Source organism: Chelmon rostratus, chromosome 24 (assembly GCF_017976325.1).
Source record: "Chelmon rostratus isolate fCheRos1 chromosome 24, fCheRos1.pri, whole genome shotgun sequence".
Classification (NCBI taxonomy): domain Eukaryota; kingdom Metazoa; phylum Chordata; class Actinopteri; order Chaetodontiformes; family Chaetodontidae; genus Chelmon; species Chelmon rostratus.
This window is the reverse complement of record NC_055681.1, coordinates 7,416,895-7,440,330: the sequence shown is the minus strand read 5'-3', so window position 1 is coordinate 7,440,330 and position 23,436 is coordinate 7,416,895. Positions and strand designations below refer to the sequence as shown.

The 23,436-nt window shown below is 40.2% G+C and overlaps 1 protein-coding gene across 3 annotated transcripts; it reads left to right on the top strand.

Annotated features, from left to right (window-relative positions):
- The first annotated feature begins 778 nt into the window (after window positions 1-778).
- On the top strand, window positions 779-23,406 carry glsa (glutaminase a). Of its 3 annotated transcripts, none has more exons than XM_041965971.1 (18): window positions 779-1,134; window positions 9,139-9,229; window positions 9,543-9,661; window positions 11,830-11,959; window positions 12,109-12,188; window positions 12,316-12,479; window positions 13,468-13,526; window positions 17,289-17,321; window positions 17,827-17,885; window positions 18,144-18,210; window positions 18,417-18,467; window positions 18,782-18,958; window positions 19,042-19,173; window positions 19,698-19,790; window positions 20,229-20,290; window positions 20,500-20,576; window positions 20,673-20,736; window positions 20,859-23,406. In XM_041965971.1, exons 1-18 carry the CDS (start codon window positions 866-868, stop codon window positions 21,004-21,006), a joined length of 1,875 nt encoding a protein of 624 aa, XP_041821905.1. In that variant the 5' UTR covers window positions 779-865; the 3' UTR covers window positions 21,007-23,406. The 3 variants fall into 3 exon arrangements, with proteins under 3 accessions (XP_041821905.1, XP_041821904.1, XP_041821903.1); XM_041965970.1 differs by having other exon boundaries at window positions 9,136-9,229; XM_041965969.1 differs by having other exon boundaries at window positions 9,133-9,229.
- The last annotated feature ends 30 nt before the right edge of the window (window positions 23,407-23,436 follow it).

The window sequence follows — 23,436 nt, the reverse complement described above, 5'->3', positions numbered from 1 at the left end:
GTTGTTGGTATATTTTATTGTTTTAGTATATTTTTATTGTCTTAGTATATTTTTACTCAGGTATATTTTCATTGCATTTTCGCATATTTTTTACTGCATGTTAGTTTATTTTGTTCTATCTTTATTTTATCTTATTATCTTTCTTACTGTCTTGTTTCTAACACAGGGGTTGCAATGCAAATTTCGTTGACATGTCCATGCTCAATGACAATAATGGCAATCTTGAATCTTGAAACTTACAGTATAGTGTGCATGAAGCAGAGGGAAATTTTTCTAATGAGCTTTTACTGTAACAGCCCATAAAAAAATGTATTTCTGGTAATCATTAAAAATGAGTGCATCCTTTATCCACTGTATCATTGTTGTACTTAAGTCCACAGAACTTAAGTGAGTGGTCATATACTTTTCTGTGATGTTTCCTCTCTAAACATTAATATAAGGTAATTGTGTTTGTACATCTTACTTAAATTGTTAAAAAGAAGGAAACTTCTTAAAAACATTATAAAAGTAAGTATATATTCCTAATGGCGATAAACTGTTCTCTAACTGTCGAAAGTGATGGAGATAAATGATCAAAAACACGACCCTCATGGGGTCAAAATAGTAGGGGAGCCAGTTCTGATGACTGACAGCCCTTTTAGCCAATCAGTTAGAGGTATGTGTTATCTTACTCCAATCAAAGCTCTTGTACCGTGAAGGGTAGGTTGAGTCCCACTGAGAAGGATGTTCTGTTGTTGAGTCACCACGAAAACCGTTACTCGACCGAGAAAGCCGACACTCTCAGCAGCTACTGTTCCCCGTGGTTCTCCGTTTCTACACTCGGCCTCACTGTACACCATCAGATACTCTTCTCGACGGGGTTGAAATGTTACATTTTCGGTCAACTGTCGCGCTCAAGGAGTTATTTCAAACCCAGCTGAAGCGTCCGATGACATGCAGAGTTGGTGTTGCAGCAGCCACCGCAACCTCCGCCTGCTTCAGCACCGTTAGTTTGGATGGGAGGTCGCCGGGGAGAGGGAAGGCGTTTGCCGGGTGGAGAGCCCCGCCGCACCTCACCAGAAGGCACGGCGTCAGAGACTTTTGCTCCAAAGGTGACGGCCATAATGAAGCCGCCAAGGACTCCTCAGCAGAGAAGTGAGTAACGTTGCCGTTAACCCTGCGCTGCGGACAGGTGTTAGCCGTTAGCTCCATGGTACACCGAACTGAATAGAGAAAACCAACAATTTACTGTAATCGTTGATGGAAGGCTGTGATGACGCCTGGGAACCAATCCTTAAATTTCATTTTTATTGAAATATATCTACATTTGCATACAAACTAGATACCGAATTAGAGAATGGCTCCTAATATGAAGTACTTTGTGATTAAAATGACTTACTATGTGTTGTGTGTCTTGCATTTACAACACGAGGCCTATTTTAATTTGTCGATATTTACATAGTAGTTTGGCACAAAGCGTTTGCACATGCACCACGCAGAGGGTCTTTCGTTAAGTTAGCTGCTGACTAGCTAGCTCAGATTTTGTTCAGTTGCAATGCGTGGCATAGGTTGGACTGACGAATTAGCCATCCAGCGAGTGTAACTGAGGCTATAGTGTGGATATAAGCAAACTGTGTTGTCAAGGCTGTGTCACCAGAAGTGACCGGTGACACCACCTTCACACACGGGCTTAGTCCAGAATGAACGGAGAAAAGCTCAGTGCTTACCGGGAGTTAGCAACCGGGGCGTGACAGCTAAGTGGCTGTAAGGATATTGTTTTGTCAGCATGTTATCTTGTCATTAATCGCAATATCATTGACTTCCTGTAAGAGAAGGGAATCCGATTCAACCTTTCTGCAGGAAAAAGGGGAGTTGGCGTTAAATTGTGTTCTGTCCGGAAATGGAAGCATGTGGTGTGCAGCCAGCCAGATATCGTAACCAGCCAGAAGCTACAGCTTTGATCAGCAGCCCAGCATGTTAAACTCACTGAGGCATTAAGCTGCACCAGCTTCACTTGGCTTTGAAAATGACAATATAACTACAACAAAACGAATGTGTGTCTGTATAACTTAATTCAGCATGCAGACAGCCCAAGCCTCAACTCAATGTCTAATGAAGGTCAGTCATCACTGGGTGTAGGAATGCAACTAACGGGTATTTTTTTTTTAAATTGATTTAATGTATTGATCATGAGTTCATAAATCCTTAAAATGAAAATGGCATGTGTGTCAGAAATTACCAGATACCAGATTTTATTTACCAATTCTCATCAACAGTCTAAAAACCACAGAGATTTCCATTCATTTCGTAAAGAAAAGTTAAGCAACTTTGTATATTTGCAAGGCAATATGGTGATAAATGATAGCTAACCAAGTATAATAATTCTAACCAACTCATATTCTGTCAACAAATCAATCAGCTGCAAATGTCAGCACTACTATTGTTTGTCTTTTTGGTTCACGTTATGAACAGGCCGTGTCTGACAAGTAGATTGAGTCATAGACCATTATTGACATTATATGTTCACTGGCGGATTGTTCCATCGGCATTATCAGTGGTTATTTGCACTGTTGTACGTCGAGCAGATAAGGCTAATTGAGTGTGTCTGAAGGGGGTGATTGTTCAACAGGGGGAATTAGTGAATGCCGATAGAGAAGTGAGGATGAGAGTCCTCTTGGTGATAGGTTGGATGCAGGTAAAAAGCATTTAATGACCAAAAACACTATAAAATCACCACCACAAGCTGATAAGGCATCCCCGGGTCCACTTAAAACCCAATGGCATCAATTAAGACAATGATCAACTTTGTTTTGTTTTTTTTTTTTGACTCGTTGAATGCTCCCTTTCACTGCAAGGTATTTTACAGTTGAAGTGTTTGTAGCATTCTACATTTCCCAGAAGTGTGTGCACAGATCCCGAACTGCTGTGCAGCTCTGCTTTGACGTGTTTAGTGTTGACACCTTGTCAAGTGCTGGGATCCGCAGGAAAAAGACACATAAAAATGAGAGCTTCATTGCGAAACAGAATGCAGGACCTTAATCGTTTGATCTTGATTATGTTGTTTTCACAATCGGTTGGAAGTCAAAATTTTCGAAGTCAAAATTGTCATCGTCAAAAACGAAGAACATTCTGCGTTTTTGCCTGAAAAATGAAACTGTTAATCCATCTTCAACAAAGATGACTCATTTTCTGTTGATCGACTAACTGATCAATCGTCTCATCATTTTGGCTCTGACAACTTCTTTCTATCATTAAATGCTATATTTATACTCAAACTCAAAGCTCACTCTAACTGTAAGAATCAGAGTATTTACCAGGAAGTTTGTACTGCAAGACAGCATGAAATTCTCAAATCAAATATCCAATACTTCACTGACAGGTACGACAGATTATTAATAATGCCATCGGCCCTGGTTGCTCTGTGGTTACATTAGTATGCCAGTAGCATCCAGTCTGATGTGTGTGTTATTTTAATGAGATGTAAATCTAGCTGCAATGTGATACGGTGCTTCCTCTTTTCCTCAGTGAACAACAGAGTGTTGACTCAGGCCTTTGCATGATGCTCATGACCTGCTTTATAACCCAGAAATTTAACAATCTGGACTGAATCAGTCTGGCTCAGTCAAGCCAGATTTCTGACATTTATCTTCAAATAATCAGCTGATTGTTAGAAATATGTTAAACCATGTTTGGAGATGTGTTTGTATTAACCTAAGCTATTAAAGAGTCTGAATCAGTAAGAAATTCCTGGTTGGCAGACAGTCATTCATACTGACAAACTGAACTGTTTTCAATTTGCTGTAAGAGAACTGGGCCAGTTCTAATGAAGACAGATCAATGCAGTGCAGAAGTTGCCAGTTTGCCATGAAGTAAATAAAGAAAGGTTAAAAAGTCCAAATAAAGATGTTAGTGCCAGTTTTTTCCATGTTGCACAGAGAATTGAGGCTACGCAATAGAATTTACATTCGGAGCAGCTGTGATACCAGCCACTACACCAGCCTGTATCCTCCCCTCAGAGAGTTTCCATGGTAATAAAATGCCTCATTGCCCCTGCAGGCCGGCGCTGTCCCGTTTGTTTCCATTCACGGACAATTTGTTTAAGCGGTCAGCCATGTTTAGGCAGTCACTTTGCTCAGCTGACTGGTTGTCAGCAACGTCTTGTTTCCCTCTGGAGGCTAATTTCAGTGTCAGTTAAGCCTCAACTCATTCTGTTAACAGTGAAGATTTGTGTTTGAGAAATCACCAACAGGCTGCATTTGCATTCAGCTTTGTACAGGATGAAGCACAGTGAGTAAGTAGGACTGCTGTTGAGGAAAACATCGGCTATTATACTATAAGGCAGCATAAAGGGCACTGAGTCATCTGATCATGTGGACTTCTGCTGGTGGTCAAGGAAACAAAAAAAAGTTAAGGAATTGTTTAACATAAAGAAACCATGCAGAGGCATTTGGCATTTTGGTTTGAATGAGGAACTTTGTGTACTTTGTAGGTTTGAAAATGAATTCATCATGTTTATCAGGCAAAAATGTCAAACATTCTCTGGTTACAGCTTCTCGAATGTGAGGATTTACTGCTTTTCTGTTTTATATCTTACTAAATGGAATATCTGTGGGTTTTGGACTGCTGCTTGGACAAAAAAAGACATTTGCTAAGTAAAACTGAAACAAGTAGTCAAATAACAGACAATTATGTGGCTGCTATTTTAAATTTTGGCCATGTTGCTCAGAAAATTAAGGCTCAGAGAAAATGTTACAGGCATTTTTCTATATGCTGTGACATTTAATAGACACACCCACGAGACTATGGTGCCATGCCAGACATACAGAATAACCAGGGTCAGTAAATCAGGCCAGTACAACATGAATAAATCTGTTAATATCCACGGGGAGGTGTTTGAAGTCCCAGGGGCCTTGACAACGTTCAGCTTAAACTCCAGTCTGGCTATGAGGGTCCTGAGGCTGTGTTCCTGCTAATAAGGGGTTAAAAATGTTTGTAATGCAGGGGAGCTTATCCCGCCCACATCATTTTTCCATGGTTTTTGCACCAAAGCCTGGATGCTGGCGTGATGCCCAGCAGTTGTCAGGGCCTCCAGGAGCAGATGAGTCACTTGCACAGATTGATTTGTGCAGCGCCGCCCCTCAACGCTCTGGCTTTAATGTCTGCCTCCACCCTCCGCACCAGTTTGTCATAACATCTGTGAGGCAATGAAACCAGCACCATCGATCGGTTCAAATAAATACAGCAGAAACTACAGACAACTCTATCCAGACACTGACCTCGGCTCAGCAATATGAGTGTTAGTGTTCCAATTAAATAAAGTCGTATAATCTGTGGTGGGCTTAATGGGCATCTATGGAATGACTTAAAATTCATGAGCAACTTGGAGAAACTGCAATAATTGATAGATTATCAAACTAGTGTTGAAAACAAACCTGGGAAGAAATTTACTTCATAACACTGTAGGTATCTATCTTTTTCAGGTAGATCTCTGTTTGTAGCCTGGATTTGTTGAGATTATTCGCTCAATATTTTTATTTAATTTTTTTATCAACCTATAAAGCCTTCATGTGCAGCTCAATCCAAAATCGATCTATGGTTCAACGAGTTGTTTTCACTTTTCTGGACATACTGTGTGTTGAATCACAGCTGACCTTTAAAAGCATACAGAGAGGGATGCGAGAGTGCTAATGAGAGCAGCTGAGGTGGATTAATGAGACAGTCCAGCCTGGTCCAGATGTTCCAGTGGCCTCCACTAACCTGATGGTAATGATGTTCCCAGATGTGAAATCTTTCACGGGCCTTGTTAACTTAACAAGGATGTTACGTACAGCCTCAATGTTATTTCTTATGAGATGGCTGTCATGTTTGAGTCTGCTATTTACTTTTAGGCTTAGTGGGTGTCGCTGGGTGGTTGAAATCAGTTATCAGTTATTAATTAGGGCTCTGCATTTCAGGTTGTTTCAGTGTTTGCAGTCTTCCCTGTTTGTACATTAACTGTTAATGAGACCAGTTCTTCCATCATTTTAATGTTACTGCAGCTAGTCGGAATAATAATTATAACCAAGGTCGAGGTTTATTTTTAGACACTTAGCAGATCGCTCTTTCTTGCTGTTGATTCAATGTGAAAAGTGCATATTATGTTCCCTTGATTCATCAAATAATGTGATTTCCATCAGGTTTGTGACATATACACAACTGCAGTGCTTTCTATTCATTAATCTGTATTTTTCTTGACAATTTGTTGTCCTGACAGCAGCTATGAATTATGCCAGCATTCACATTTGTGTTTATATTTAAACACAGAACTTTAACTTTTGTGACTAATGTGAATATTTGTGGACATTTTTTGTATCAGAATGTGTTCATGCTGTACTGTAAATGCCATTTTCACTGTTACTAATTCAGCATTATTCCCTCTGCACACTCTCTCCGTGTTGTTGGTCTGCTTGCTTTGCATTTGTAAGTATGTTTCTACTTTTATTTTAGTTTTAGTGTTTGTTTTTTTATCTGTTTTCCAGTAGAAGTAGAGGTTTTCTGCAGGAAAGCCAATAACTGCTTTTACCTTGAAATTACCTCACTTCCTCCCAGCGGCTGCGCTTGAATCCCCTCCCTTCTACCTCACCTCCATCCCCCCTCCCTCTCCCCACACACACACTCTCTGATGTGTATTCCTTCCTCGGCAGCAGGCATCAACCTTCATTAATGAGGCCAGAGCACGCTAACAATCAATGACACGTTGCAGGTTCTATAAGGACGCAACAACATGATTGTCCGGAGTGCATGAGAGTTATTTTGAACTCAGTAATAATGCTGCGATCCACACACGAGTTAGAAAGTTGGGAATTCAGATTTCCTTAATCTCAGGACCATTGAAGTCAAGATTTCATTTTTACATACAATTTATAATCCTCTAAGCACACCAAGTTGTAATTTTCAGTATTCGGTGACTCCAAAACACCACATAGTTTCACTAGTAAAGTAGTAGCTATGGAGTTTTGATAAATTACAGTTAAATATATGACACTGGCTGTTGCAGTGTGCCAAGAATTTATTTTGCATCCATATTTGTTTCCTGGCTGGAAAACTGAAACGCTGGAATGATAAATTTCCCTCTCAGAATTTCTGACTTCTGACTCTGAGTGGAACCGTCAGAATAGTTGATGATGTCAAAGTAACAGGTTTAAGTCTTGGTGCCAGTGTTTCCTCTGTCTTATTCTGCAGCCTAGTGGTCCAGATGATGATGAAACTGGTGATATTCTATTATTTTTGAACTATCAATAAATCCTGTGAAATGACAAAAGTATTGTGTTTGTATCAAAGCCTGATCGATCCTCTTCCTCTGTGCCATAGAGCCCCATTGTTGTCTAAAAACTATTAAAACACATTAGTGAGCCCCACTGTCGCACTGGCTGACATGTTCCTTCATTAACATGAACAAACACTGTAGTTTATTTTGACTCAATCCCTCGCACATTTGGCTCTCTACAGTTGTCATGCCAACTTCCTAATAGCTCACTGCTACAGAATAAATCCGGAGGAAACTCTGTTAATGCTGAGTCTGAAGTGACAATCTGCTAGATTTCTACTCTCATGTCTCCAAGGGTACAAACTCAGCTTTATATCTGGTTGGCTGCTGTGAGAAGCCACCTGTCAACTAAAGCTTTACCTTCAGACATCCTCTCCTAGCACACAGGCCAGTGCCCCATGATGCATTTCAGGACAGAGTGCGCCTCGGCACCCAGAGCTTTGCACAAATCCAATTTGGTGTTGATATGAATCATAGCAGAGAGCCTGCTGTGAACTGGTCGCCCCGTCTGCATCCTGATACGCTACTAACTGTCCTCCCAGAGACGACTTGGTGTAGAAGCGCTGCTTAGAATACCAGCCAGGTCGTAATATTAGATTTAAAATTATCACACTGTAAAGATCACGTTTATTTTATTAAATGATTGCCATGGGGAACAAAAGGTATTGCAGCTGCAAATTACGGGATTACAGCTGCACAAAGAATGATATAAAGAGATGATTAACACTTTCAGTGGTTCAGGAAATGTAAAAATGCAGGAAAGGTATGAGGTGAAATATGAGTCTGAGCTTTAAAGTCTGCAAGCTGCGACACTGAGATTGAAACCTGAAGGAAAATCAGATGCAAAGCATTGTGCATCATGCACAATAAGAGGCTTGTCAGCATGTTGGCATGAAGAATCACAGATTTTTGAATCAAGAATTGAAAAGAGCTACGAATCAAAAGTTGATGCTTGGTCAGACTTCAATCAGTAATTGTCCCAGACTTTATGTGGTATTTTATTCATTGAAAGTATTTCTATTCAACACTGAATTAATAATTTCAGGGTTTTTAAACAACCACAATGCAGACTGTACTGTCATTTGGTAGGCGGCTGGTGGTTGTTTCTCAGCCACTGACCAACATGGCACTAATGTGCCAGTGGTGTTGGCAAGCTTCCACATCGCAGCTGCAACAGTTAAGGGCCAGTCTTCACAATTCACAGTTTGTGCTTTTATTCGGCTGAATTGCACTGACACTGCCACCTCACACACAGCACGGACGAAGATGCCCGTAAGGCAGCGTCACTTCTTTATCAGACTGTCATGAAATATTTGTTGTTTTTCTGATCGTAATGTGCTGCTGCTGTCCTGCCTTACTGTCCCCAGGATTTACCCAAACTAAAACAGGATGAGTAAATTCTGTAAATAAATGTATAATTATAAATTCCTCAAAGGTATTTTTATTCTGGGTCAAAGGGTTTGCTGTTAAATTCTCAGTGGAAAACTATGTAGCGGGTTGTTTGGTTCGCTCACATGTTAATCGGCTTTTCAAGCACATTCCTGGCTGGTGTTCGAGCAAAGTAGACAAACAGTTTACATTGCAGTGACCTTATGGCAGAATAAACCTATGGAAAATTACCTGTACAGTACAGGTCATTTCCAGATATTTATAATACTGAACTAAGGTCAGTGTAAGGTAATGTTTTCCATTGTAGTATGACAGTTCTTCCTCACAGCTTCTCCTTGCAGTCAAAAAGCTTTTTTCTCCTCCCTCTGCTGCAGTTTCCCCTCCATGTTTCCACTACAGCAGGTCTCACAGGGGAGTTATTTTTCTCACTGTCTGTGTGTTTTTCTTCTTTCCTACAGGAGAAGGAAGGCAGGCATCCTGCCCAGCCTGGAGGACCTGCTCTTCTATACCATCGCAGAGGGCCAGGAAAAAATCCCTGCACACAAATTCACCACAGTGAGTCCTCAGAGCAGGAAACGTCACTGAGGATTTATGTTTGAAATGACTAGCTTCAATAAGATCAAAATCGTTTCTGCAAGAATTACAAATGTAAAACAAAAAAATGGGCCTATGCTGTGGGATTTAGTGTGACAGTTGAACAGCAGGTTGGCAGTGAATCAGCATTACTCCTTGTAGATGTCTCTGTGGTTGAATTATGAGCAGGATAACTCGTCTTGTGAGGCTCTTCAGGAGCCTCAGTTCACGGCTCGTGGCGTTATTGATTTGTTGTCAGGCTGTCCTAATCGTCGTGTTCCTCCTCTCTCTACAGGCTCTTAAAGCCACGGGGCTTCGCACAGGAGACCCTCGGCTGAAAGAATGTATGGAAATGCTGAAGGTGACTTTGAAGACGACCTCTGACGGAGCGCTGGACCGACACCTCTTCAAGAAGTAGGTTTTTATTGAACCCTTATTTTTGTAACCAAGGACATGGTTTTCTTTTCACAGTATTGGAAATGGCAGCACAATCTAATTTGCAAACAGAGTTTTTACATTTTTATATATTCCAAACATTTGTCTTGAAATACTGGAAATTGGCAACACTAGCAATCAAAGAGTTTTCCAAATCTATGCCTTGAAATATAATTAAAGATCAAAATGTGCAGCATGATTTAATTGGGAGAAGATTGTTTTAAAATCTGAAATCATTTAGTGCAAGATGTGCAAGATACACTGCTCTCAGGAAAGAACAATAGAGGAGCTTTTTGATTCCATACAAGGACATTGTGAGGTTGGCTGGGAGCTGATTTTGCAGACGTATAAAGACTATTGGAAACTGTCTCACAAATTATTTATTTTACTGTGACATGAAAACATGTGGTGTGTTATAACATTTATTTGTGAGTGACAGCCTGTGGTCTTTTTAAGTAATATCCTGCTTTCTGTTCCACCTTTAATATCAGCATCAGTCTTTCATCAGAGATTTTTATTGATGCTGGTCAGAGTCCTCTGCACTTCTCTGGAGCAGAAAAGGGTCACTGCACGACGTTAATTATTCATCACCTCAGTTTGCACGTCATCTGCATCTTGTTGAGGTTTTTCGTCCTGCAGCATTCATTCAAGAACACGACTACTGGGGCAAACATAGTACACTGAATAACTGTACAATTGAATTTGAATAAAACTCAACAACACAACCCTAACACAGAAATATCAACCCAAATTCATCACAGATTTTAACAGAAATGATGCTAGTTTGGAGAGGACACATGAAATTGTGTCACAAGTAAAACATTTAAAGAGACTACAACATAAAACAATAGTAAAACAACAGTAAGAAATCTGCTGAAAATAGATATAGTCTTGTTTTACATTCTTCTTTTACATTCACACAATCTTCTTCCTTGATAAAACCTGGCATCTGTATTTCCCACAATTCAGCTGGACCAAACATTTGTATTCCCACAAGCTGCTGTGAAATCACGCTACAGAAGCACCACTGCTGTTTGACCCCCCTAAAAGAAATGATGCTGAGACAGAACTGGGTGACAGCTTGGGAAGCGGTGGCGTGGTGAGTCGGGGCATATGACGGCTCACCGGGGATCTGAATCCTCCACGAACAGACCCCAGTGCCGCTGGTATCTGCTCCCCAGGCTTATTTATAGAGCTCAGCCTCGCAGAGGGAAGCACGTGAGCAGGCGGTGGATGTGGTGTGGGTTTTTCTGTGCAGGGATCCCATGCTACAGGGATTAGACAGGGTTTGATGCAGTGAGATAGATGAGCCACAAATCTCTCTGCTGCCAGAGAGGCACAGCTTCTACCTCATGCCTTATTATTTAGAGTCTTGTGTTTACTATCTGTGATCCTAAATCGCTCAGATAAAATAGATTAGGACAAAATCTGGATGCCCTGACAACATTTGGGAGAAGACTTTCATTAATGGGAGTAAGGACCACAGTTTAAAACAAACTTGGACCAGCATGCCACCGCTTACAAATGCATGTTTATTTTGGGAATCTGAGGATACACTTGAAATTCACCTTGTTTAGAAAAGTCACCAGGAGGCTTTAGCCTGGAAATAAAGGCACTGAACCAGAAGAGCAGACATCTTGCCAACAAACGTGACGAATTACATGATATTTAAGTCCAGGAGCAGATTTCTCTCAGTTGCAGCTACCATGTGAAGAATTGAACCAGTTCAGCTAGGAAGCCTTTTAAAACAGTGTTCTGATTTGTTTCATGCAATGGCTTGATAACAAGATCTGTCAGGCATTCAACCGTCAAACAAGTGAGCTGCAGTGTAAATAATCACCTGTCCAGAGCCAACAAGCCAGTTCTTGTCTTGAGAAAATAAAAATCTGGCTAAGATCCTCCTCTTTCCTTCTCCATGGTAACCATGAGTAAACTCCTCCATGTCAGTAAAAGGCAAAGTCTCACTGCCTGAAAAGGGAGAGAAAAGTTTCACACTGCAGGTTTAAATGTTCATTTTGTGCATGTTTCTTTGGCTAAAAACCTGAATATATTTTATTCCCGATGTTCCCACCTTGAGCAGAGTGCTAAAAGGGGCTATGGTTAAAAGCTTACTGAAGGCCCTCTGTTTTTCCTGTGTCCTGTCATAGATGTGTCCAGAGCAACATTGTTCTGCTCACCCAGGCCTTCAGGAAGAAGTTTGTCATCCCAGATTTCCAGTCCTTCTGTGCCCACATAGATGACCTCTATGACAATGCTAAAAACATGTCTGGAGGGCAGGTGAGTGAGTGCTATTGTAAAGATAAAATGGTCTATAGGGACAACATAGCACTTCAAAAGCTATTCAAAATAAGGAGTACTTTTTGACTTTGACCTGTCCCTAAAAGTGGTGTGTTTTTATTGTTTTTGTCTCTTATTTCATGTAATAGGTGGCTGACTACATTCCCCAGCTGGCCCGCTTCAGCCCAGACCTGTGGGCTGTCGCCCTGTGCACCGTCGATGGACAGAGGTACAACTGAAATGTTAATTCATGGACCTTTGACATTAGCAGCTGTAATGATACCACACCACATGCAATTTAACTTTCCTTTTAGACCCAAACCTTTCTGACAAGCAAATATCTCTTTCTCCCTCAGACACACTGTCGGTGACACCAAGGTCCCTTTCTGTCTGCAGTCTTGTGTTAAGCCGCTGAAATATGCCATCGCCGTTCACGACCACGGCACCGAGTATGTGCACCGCTTCATTGGCAAAGAGCCCAGCGGTCTGCGATTCAACAAGCTCTTCCTGAACGAGGAGGGTGAGGAAACAATCAGTCCACACACTCACCAACCCATCTCAATTTGTATCCAGCTGTGGTTGAACCTTCTCTCCATGCACTGGCTGAAAGAGGATCCATCTCAAGGCCTGGTTGCTATGGAGCTGTAATAAATTGTTAATGAGAGGTTGCAGCAGAGTAAAAACAGAGTGGCCAGTGTATAACAGACTTAATAACATGGAAATGCAACAAACTACCAGAACAATGAGACCCTGTCTTACAACGTAACTGTGCTGTCGTGTTTGGGATTTCAATGCAGTTTAACCAAACACATCCAGTTTCTCACAGGTCTGCAGGATTTCACATTTCGCTTCAAAATAATCACTGAAAAAATATCACTGTTGATTATTTTATTTGTGGGCGACATAATGACTAAAGATCATCATATTAGGTGCACAGTGGCGCTGAGTTTTATCGTAGTGACATAATGATGTAGAAAAGGGTTAATCCAGTTAATAAAGTAGATATTAGGCAAATGTAAATGATGATGAATGATGTTATTGCCCAGCGACTTTAAGAAATAGATGTTGTCAGTCAGCGTGTGAAAAAAAACTGTAGCATGAATTGTTGGTTCATCCTGTGCAGCCACTGTCAGCAGACATTACCTCAAGTCCAGACATCAGCTTTGGTCAAAATTGTGTGTTTTTGAATGGAAACTGGTGTGAGAAAGTTCCCGGGTTTCCTCCTTTTGTTGTTACCTAACAGAGCAAAGGACTCGCTGGCAGCAGAAATATTCCAGCTGTTTATTTTTAGATTTATTTTTTGATACATTGTCCTGGCCAGTTGCATAAGAAGATTAAAACACAGAGGGAAAGTGCTGTATCACCGCACATGGTGTGTTTTAGTTTTTGTGAATGTTGTGTAGTTACCTACCTCGACCATTGTCTCTCTCCACTTTCACATATCAGTAAAAGGCAAAAAAACATCAAAATCTTTTGCAGATACTAACCTTCTATGTTCTCTCCCACAGATAAACCACACAACCCCATGGTTAATGCTGGCGCTATCGTCTGCACCTCGCTCATTAAGGTGAGCTGCATTTACGTACCCCATCATTAAGTGCATTTATTTTATAAACTCATACAAAAGACTAAATTGGGTCAAGGCCTACATGACTGTTTTTTGACATTTTAAGTTTGCTTAGATGGCCTAAAATCCTGAAATTTGTTATTTTTTATCTGTAAAATGTAGATTCCAGATTGTGAGGGGTTTTATTTTTATGGCAGGGCTGATGTTACGTCACAGCTGAATTCTGAATTTCTGCAGCTAGAAAGTCATATGAAGTTGTATCCGAAGATAAACTGTACGAAATACAATTATAATCGTCTGGAGAATGTATTTCCGCCAGATTACTGTATACAGGGAGATTATGGTTCTAGATAATAACGCTGAAAGGGGATTTGGTTGAAAGCAGCATCACTCGGATATCCTGCGCGCGCACACACACACACACACACAGTTTACAGAGTGGGCGGAGATGGAGACCAGCGTCGCTCAGTCAGGTCAGCTCAGCCATATTACCAGCTTTAATCAGGGAAACTGCTCTGCCACCTGAATGTTTCGTTAAATATCTCTGACCTTCAGACACACAGGGAGCTGTTAGAAACGCAAGAGCACCACCTGCTGATTTAAGACTAAATAAATGTGAAGTCTCAGTGACCCTGTGGAGCACATGGAGCACTGCATCCCAGCGGAATGGCGAGCAGTTTAATTACACTCTCATCCAGAGAGAAACAGTCCACAGGAAGAGTTTTAACTCTCCTGCATACTTTTAATCTAGCTGCTATATATTGAAACCTTCCCTGGATGTTGTATCAGGTTCATTTGAGAGGAATATCAGATACATTCTGTGGAAACACTGAGATTCTGTTTAACATTGTTCAGTATTGACCATAGTGCAAAGCTGATCTACTGCCCCTTCACACTGTGAGCAATTTGATTTGTAATCCCAAAATCTTTGACTTTTGTAGCACTGTAAAATCACCCAAATTAGTTCATATGTCGTGTTAAATGAGTTTATAACTTACCATCATCTGAATTTGTGATGAACTTGTACTTGCTTTCATGTAAATTGCTCCATTTGTGGCAAAATTATGTATCATGAAATTCTAGAGAAAGTTGGCCAAGCAGAGACCCTTGTAGACTGTTTGATTATGTTGCTCAAAAATCATCATATTTGCTGTTTGTTTGCTGTCTGATCCATTGCACAGCAGCATTTTCTTCATGCCGCTGTTAGAAGTGTAAACGTAACATGTAACTGCAACATGAGGAAACTTTGCGACTCACGTTGTCGGACATAAACCAACAGAGCAACACATACTGTGGCTGCATACAGGAAGGACACCAATACACATCCCTCAGATATGCTTTGAAACAAACATCCTCACCATCCGTCTCCTTTTTTTTGCCTTTTTCCCAGTAGAATTATGAAGGCTGCGTTGGCAAACATTGATGAAAGTTTTGATTCAGGAGGCCTTTAACTGATACTTACACATGGGCTGAGAACACATTATGCAGCTGTAAGAGAAATGAAGGAGGTCATCAAAAGGGCTTGTGCCCCTTTTTATTTTGAACTACACAGACATGCTTACAAGTTAACACCCAAGTCCAAAAACAAGAAAGTCTCAGAATAGCTGTTGTTTGTGTTTGTTTTTTCACATGACACCAGCTGTGCATATATGGATGAGCAGAGGAATCATCCACTGTCTTTTATTGTGTTCATATCACAGGGGAATGATGGCCAGGAAAAGCTTCAGGGTTAAAACAAATCATGTGAATGCTCAAAGAGAAAATTTTCTTCAAGGAGTTGTAGTTTTATCAGTTTTATCAAAGTACAGCAGAGAATCACTGATTGTTGTCGGATGTTACAGTCATGCTGTCGATCATTCCCGTATGATATGAAAACATTTTCCTGTCAATCTGTCCCACTCTCCCTTTGAATCCCAACCAATCACTGTTGAGATTTCTGTAGCTGAAGGTTGAATCTGTCGTATCCATTGATCCAAATGATAAAACCTGGTTCTCTCAGGGACTCTGTGCATGCGTCCCCCCTGCTCTCTCCTCTCTCTGAATTTAGATCTACGCTTCAAATACACTCATTTGCAATGTACCTTTTCAAGGCTCGTTGTGTGGTTTTATGTGTTGTTGCATATTTTACAGCATTAGGATCTTTGGGAAATTATGACCACTGCAACAGGTCAATGACGTTGGTAATTTTTCCTTTTTAATTATTTTTCCCCCTCTTTTGTCTGGATTTGTGACAAGCTTTTAGCCTTCACATGGCTGTTTATGAATGTTTAAATGTTGCTTTTATACTTTTCACCTGCATTCTCCAAACCTGTTTATACGTCTGGATTATAAACAGTACAGCTATGGCTTAACTCAAACACTCGTTTTATGTCATACTCCATTCTTCTGTATAGAAGGACCTCTTTGCTTTTGATTTATATATTTTTAATTTTTATTTCATGTCCTTAGATTAAAACTGATTTTGTCTGTCTTAATCTGCCATCCATTTGAGTTGTTAGGGACTCTCTGAACTCAAGTCTTGTCATCTTAGGCCGGAAAATCAGCTTTTGTCTGTCGGCTTCAGTAGTCGATAAAACTCGGAATGTGTATTCACATGGCGAGCTACATGTCCAACGAGTCTGTATACTCTGATGAATAGATATAATTCAATCCTGCCTTACAGTGACAGTGGAGTAGTGTTGTAATGACAAAGTCCTTTTATTTTTATTTGAGAATTAATTATTTCTCCCAAAAACTTCCAAACTGGGCTGATTTTTGTTTTCTCTTTTCATACAACCTTGACATCTATTGCAGGAGAATGTACAGTTGCTCATTGCATTACTCACTTTCTGAATTTTATCTACAGTATTTTTAGATGTCAGTATCAGAAAATACTGATTTCAGTCCGATGACCCAGCATAAATGCTCAGGGACAACATGTGTGTACTTGCAAACATGTAAATATCGTTAGCCATGCTAGCAGCATCCTAGCAGTTATTGGATGGATTGTGATGCCATCAGTTAGCATGCTGATGTGCTGACACACACACAGCTGCTTGCATGGCTGTAGACTCTTGGTCTTGTTTTTTAATACTTTTTACACTTCTGTTTAGATTGTTATGGACTATAGATGTTTGGGCGTCTTTCTCTGATGTACAAACCAAGCAAGTAAGATGATGTCAGTGGTGGAAAACATGAAAGACGTTAAATCTGTTGAAGCGCCCTTTTTAAGAGCTGTTGATGACGTGGCTCGCAGTGTGAATACACTTTGTTATAAAGTAAACTAACTCACCTGCCACAGCTTTATGCAATAAACACACTCCACATAACCACACTGATAGACTCACACTGTGCTGATCAACAGTTACATCTCGATCAGCCACATCTAACTTCACTCTGTGGCTAGTTTACCAAGATGGATCAAGTTTAGTTGAAAATATTCATTTTTTTCTTTGATACTTTCCAAGATAGTGTTTTCTGTTCTTTTACAAAACCAGAGACTCTGAGTGGATGAACTGTTTTATTTCACCTCCTCCATCTTCAGCTAGTTTGCCACCTCTAATCTTAATTCATTGATTGGTTTGATTGGTCACATAACTGATGAGCTCCGCCTTTGATTTAAAAACCGTAGTGACGTAAACTTGCACTGTTTTCCTGTCGTAGTTTAATATCATAAAGATATGGATCATACATAGTAGTGCTAATGTCATGACATGGGTAACTTTTAGTGTCAGAGAAGTAAGATACAAATGTAATACTGTGATTGTTTTGTTTGTGTTTCAGCAAGGGGCAAGCAATGCTGAAAAATTTGATTATGTGAGTATGACTGCGTTGTTGTGAGAGTCTTTTTCTTAATGTTGTGGTAAAAGACATGCGTCCATTTTGGAAAATTTGTTTCTAAGTGTACTAACAAACAAACAAGGCTGCTACTAACATTTATTTTCTTAATGGATTGATTTTCAAGTTTTATTATTTTTTTATGAACAACCTGCACACAGTGCTGATACAGAAAAAGTCACATACCAACACATTTGTAATCATGTTAACAGTAATGGTTAATGGCCGGTTGATTTTCTTCCCCATTCTTTCATCTGTGCAGCCTTGGGTTGAAAATCTGATTGTACATCTGTTATTTTATAGCTTTGGTACCTTGGATACTGATGAATATCTTTTTATTTTGACATTTAAACAGTCAGTACTTTGCTTTAAATTTGTACTGTTGATGATATTGAAAACATAGATGGTGTTGACCCACTTGGAATCATTTTAATTTGGATTATTAGTGGATATTTTACTCTAAATCTGCTGCTGTGCTCTGCAGGTCATGAACTTTATGAACAAACTGGCAGGAAATGAGTACGTGGGCTTCAGCAACGCCACGTGAGTACGACGATCACTATAGAAATACACTAAGCACGACAGATAAGACACATGGATTTTTTATTTATTTGTTAAACATACCATATATTTAATTCAGAAGTCTGTGAGGAGTGAAGGGAAGCTCTGTGTCACTGAGTTGAACTTGATGTCAGCAACTTTGAAGAGAAAATCATTCATTCAGGACAGTCTGAGTTTTATATAACATGAGCTGAGTCGTGGTGTTTGAAGAACAAACCCCCTTCCTCGTGTGTGTCCCAGTTTCCAGTCAGAGCGAGAGTCTGGAGACAGAAACTTTGCCATCGGCTACTACCTGAAGGAGAAGAAGGTAAGGTCGAAGGTCGAGTTTCTTTTACAAACTCAGTATTTTCAGTCATTCTCCTTCAGTAATTCTGCTGTTGCTCTTGTCGCAAATGTGAATACATTGATTGCCTGTTCATCAAAATTACACATTCAGAATTTTTTTCTCTGAGTAGAGTTAATTGTGGAGAAGCAGCAAATATGTTGACAAGTTGAGTGTTGTTTTTCTTTCAGTGTTTTCCGGAGGGCACAGACATGACCTCCATCCTCGACTTCTACTTCCAGGTAAATGGGAAACAAAAAAAAGCATAAAATTTAGGTTTTTTTTGGAAAAGATCTAAAATTGTTTACCCGATGAGCTATTTAATGTTGTTGCTGATTGATGAATTGATTTTAGATATTTTAGATGAAACTTACCAGAAACCAAAGCTGCAGAAGCACCTTTGTGTTATCGTGTTGGAATTAGTTTTTGAAAGTGATTTAATTAACATGACAGCAATGATCTTAAATCAAATTATAATAAATTAGCGTAAAGCTAAAATGAAATGGTTTGTTCTGTGTTAAAGTGTCATTATAAAACATTTCTTTTTCCCCATCAGCTGTGCTCCATCGAGGTGACCTGTGAGAGCGCCAGCGTCATGGCGGCGACTCTGGCCAACGGCGGCTTCTGTCCAATCACAGGAGAGCGTGTGCTGAGCCCCGAGGCGGTGCGAAACACTCTGAGTCTCATGCATTCCTGCGGCATGTATGACTTCTCAGGACAGTTCGCTTTCCATGTCAGTATCGCATTCATCAGACTTTGAAAACAATCGGCATGTTGGACTGCTTCGATTGTTTTGTCAACCTCCTTCTGTTTCAGGTTGGTCTGCCGGCTAAATCTGGTGTCGCTGGCGGGATTCTGCTGGTTGTTCCAAACGTGATGGGCATCATGTGTTGGTCTCCTCCACTCGACAAGCTGGGCAACAGCGTCAGAGGCATCCAGTTCTGCACGGTAACCTCCTCTTTAACTTCGTCTTTGTATGTTTTAGCTCAATGTAATTTCGTGGGTGTTTGCTTCATGGTTTACAAAAGTCTCCTTTTCATTTTAAAATGAGAACATATTAGTGAGGATATAGCCTCAGAAGACGAGGGAGTATTCCTATTTGGCCTGGAACCATTTCTGATTTCAAAATGACTAAAATGACTTTCATTCACCAATTATGAAGGTAATTGCAGATGGTTTTCTGTAAGGTGATTGGTCGGTTGGTCTGCTAATTGTTTGAGCTGTAATCTTCAGACTATACCACTGTGCCACCATTTCTTCTTCTATTTTGTGTTTTATTTTATTTTGTTGTCAGTGCTATGTGTGCGTCGATGTAGATGCTGCTGTCTTTATATTTGCACAACATTATAGAATATTATATTGAAACTGGAAAATGTACACTATAAAAGCCTGTTAGTACTTCACTTGCAGTATAAAGTATTTTGACAGAAGCCTTTTCACCTGACATGAGTGCTGTCTTTCTCTTCTTTCAGGACCTAGTTTCTCTCTGTAACTTTCACAACTATGATAACCTGAGACACTTTGCTAAGAAACTGGATCCTCGCAGGGAGGGAGGAGACCAGAGGGTGAGTCCTAGCACCATGCTCCTTCATCAGTTTCAATCCATCCTCCTCCTCCTACAGTCATCCTCATAAGTTGTGATATCCACATACACTCCTGCTTTATCAGGCAGTAAAACATTTTTCAGACAGTCTGCATCAAATCCTCCCAGTGTGCTCACTGGCCAAGATGCTGTATGACATTGTGTGAAGCATTTTAATCCACAGCGCCATCTGGTGGAAATGAATAGTATCACCAGTGTTGAATGTAAATTTGACATATCAAACTTGTCACTAGTCGTAAATGTCTGGCAGGAAGGTGATGTTGTGGAGTGCTGTTGACATTTTTTTCATAAATGGTGACCTACAGAGAACAAGAACTTATTAACTTACTTGATTCTTCTAATTCCTGTCTGTCTTCTCTCTTCTTGCTAAATGCTCAGCTTTAATGTGTTTGTGTTTCAGGTGAAGTCAGTGATCAATCTGCTGTTTGCTGCTTACACTGGAGACGTCTCAGCCCTGAGGAGGTAAACCAGTTCTTTCACTGCTCGCATGTCTGTTGTCTGATGAACAACAAAAAATTTGTTAAAGCATGTTTAAAGCCATTCCATTGTCCTTTCCCATTAGGAGTGTTTCTTCCCATCTGACCTTTGTCCTCCTCAGAAGCCATTATTTGTTATTGCACTAATATTAAGTTTCTGGAGTTGCTGTTTCACATTTATCCATTCTTATCCAGGTTTGCGTTGTCCTCCATGGACATGGAGCAGAGGGACTACGATTCCAGGACTGCCCTGCACGTGGCAGCTGCTGAGGGTAAAAACACTGAGGAGATCAATGATGATGATTAGTCATTCTGATCAGTTCACCTGTTTGTGGACCTGATTGGAGCTATGTGTGTGTGTGTTTCAGGACATGCTGAGGTGGTTCGCTTCCTGCTGGAGGCCTGTAAAGTCAACCCAGTTCCGAGAGACAGGTAACACTTAGCCATCAGCATATCCACCTGTCTGACTGACAGGTTCACTGGCTTCAAGTGGGAGTCCTCTGATTGTCGTCCTGCAGCTGCCAGCTCTGTTCTGACTCTTCCCTCTGCTGCAGGTGGGGGAACACACCGATGGACGAAGCGGTCCACTTCGGCCACCACGACGTGGTGACCATCCTCCGCGACTACCACACCCAGTACAGCCCTCAGGAAACCACGCCCGACAAGCAGAATGCAGAGAAGAACCTGGACGGCATGCTGTGAAGGGAAACAGCTGAAGAAGAGAAGCTGGTTGGTTGTGTGTTCAAGAAGTCAGCTCAGTCAACCTGGATGGGATGCTGTGAGGGGCGACAGAAGGCCGTTTGCACTTGAGAAAAGAAATAAATCTTACATCAAAACAACTAGAAAGGAAATTGTATTAAACATCACACATAGAAAACATGAAATCAACCCAGACAAAAACTGAATATCTGAACAAAATCCCCTTAGAGACAACTTAGATGACAGCCCCCTTAAACACAGAGCAGCCACCGTCCCTCCAGTGTAATCGCACCTCATCATGTTATTAGATGTTGTTGGTTTTTGTACTGTATCAGTGTGTGTACTTTGAGTGGGGAAATATTTTTATTTCATTTCTCCTTCTGTATTTCGCCATCAGCTTTGTAGCTTTGTAGGAAGTAATCAGCCCCCAGTTGAATGCTGGGTAAATTCAGGTGCGGCCGGTAAGTCAATGGACTCTGTTATTTACTTTCAGAGCGTGGATTTTACTATGAAAAGCTGAAAACAGGAAGTCTAGCAGGTGTTACAGACAGTTAAAAACCTTCCTCACATCATCATCACAACGTGGTGGAATGTATCTTCCCCAAACACTTTGGTGTGTTTGTGAGTGTGTGTGATGTTTATTTATCTATTTAAGATAAACTGTACAGTTTGTGTGTGGATGTGTGTGTGTGTGGATGCCTGAGATGAGGATAAATTAGTGTAAATACGTACAGGTGTATAGTTGTAGTTCTGTAGTGGATCAGCTCAATGAAACAAAGAAAGTTCTCGTCTGTGTGTGATGTTGATTTCACTAGGAGATCACGACTATGGAAACAGTTTTGAATATAGCATTTAGATGAATATTTACATTTTTGTTTACTTCAACTGTTGAGTCTTCAACCTTTAATGCTGGATATGAGTTAGAGGCTTTTTGTTTTCTTGTTTTGCTATCAAATAGCTGTTTTTGTTTTTACTCCCAATTTCACCATTACACCATATTCTTTGCTATTTATTTTAATGGTGTAAGCGAGTCAGCCAAAGTTCAGTCTCCTGACCGTTGAAAATATTTCACGTTTCTAAATATCAGATGTAACACTGCCAGCACTGACAGTAGCCTCAGTTACTGTAAAGATCCAACAATAGAAGAAGTTTGCTTTATACTTTTTGTTTTGTTTTGTTAGATTTACGAGTCAAAGGAATGGCACTCAGCAATAGAAAAATACCTCCAGTCCCACATTCTGCCTTTATTGTTATGAACTGCTGGGAAATACTGAAAAATATGTAACATAATGATTGATAATTATTGTCCCAACTGGTTTTCCGTCATACGTTCATGCTTTGTAAGCACGCTTAAATGCTTAAATTTCATTCTGTATGGTATTAAAAAGGTCTTAAGAAGCATTAACTTCGTAAATTGGCAAAAAGGCGTTGACTCCACCACTGGCAGTTACATCTAAATTAAGTCCAACATTAACCCTAAAACAGGAAAAGGAACTGTGCACAGTATCTGGAAAGATAAGTTAAATTCATGTGATTTATCCACATTACTGTGATGAGAGACAAAAAATGTGTGTGTATCCCAGCCCTCTGATTGGTTGTCTGCATGAACACACTGTTGTGCTGCATGACACAAAAATCTGACTGTTGCCACTTTAAAATATTTTTCTTTGTTGAGTGCACCACTTCCTTTCATTTCATGCTGTAACACTTTATTTTCATTTTTTTCTGAAAATGTGTTGATTGTAATGTATCACATGAATTATGATGGTTTGTATGTAAACACTTGTTCCTGCAGAGGACTCAGGAAGGTCTCCACAACACAAGTGAAACACTAAAAACAAAGCTGAAGGAGCTTTATGATGCAGACGGATTGTTTTTGTGTTTTATGTGTCATGTGCAGAAGAATCTGTCATACTTGATTGAGCAGATGTTTAATTTCTCCACAGGTTTTGTGTGTTTGTAGCTTCTTTGAAGTTTGGATGTTGTTTCTGTACAACAAACTGAACCAGGCAATCCACATGTCAAATTTAGTGCAGTTTTTATTCCTCTGGTTGGGATCAGTTTACTGAAATTATTTCAAAGTAATGAAAAGAAGCACAAAACTGTACCTACAAACTGCATTATTTGAAGAAGCAATTAGCAATAGAAATGTAATGATTGTAATCAGCAATATGGATTTGTCTTTCCTTTTAAAATAAAGCGATCCCAACCGGCAACTCCACTAACTCAGCTGTCGTAGATATGAAGTGATCTGTTGTGAATGCAGCTGTGACTGAAGTATTCTGAATGTAACGTGTTTGGTGTTGTTCTGTCTCCTCCTCATGTATATTTATGCTGCTTCAGCTCAGTGTTGCAGGCAGTTCAGATATTTATTCACAGATCAAACATTTATTAAAAGCTATAAAAATCAACTGGATGTGTGTATTTGGGGGG

Excerpts from the sequence above, each read along its gene's own strand:
- glsa (XM_041965969.1), top strand. The coding sequence starts at position 866 with ATGTTACATTTTCGGTCAACTGTCGCGCTCAAGGAGTTATTTCAAACC. Across the intron at positions 17,886-18,143 it reads GTGGGCTTCAGCAACGCCAC|TTTCCAGTCAGAGCGAGAGT; the intron begins GTGAGTACGACG and ends TGTGTGTCCCAG. Across the intron at positions 20,291-20,499 it reads GACGTCTCAGCCCTGAGGAG|GTTTGCGTTGTCCTCCATGG; the intron begins GTAAACCAGTTC and ends ATTCTTATCCAG.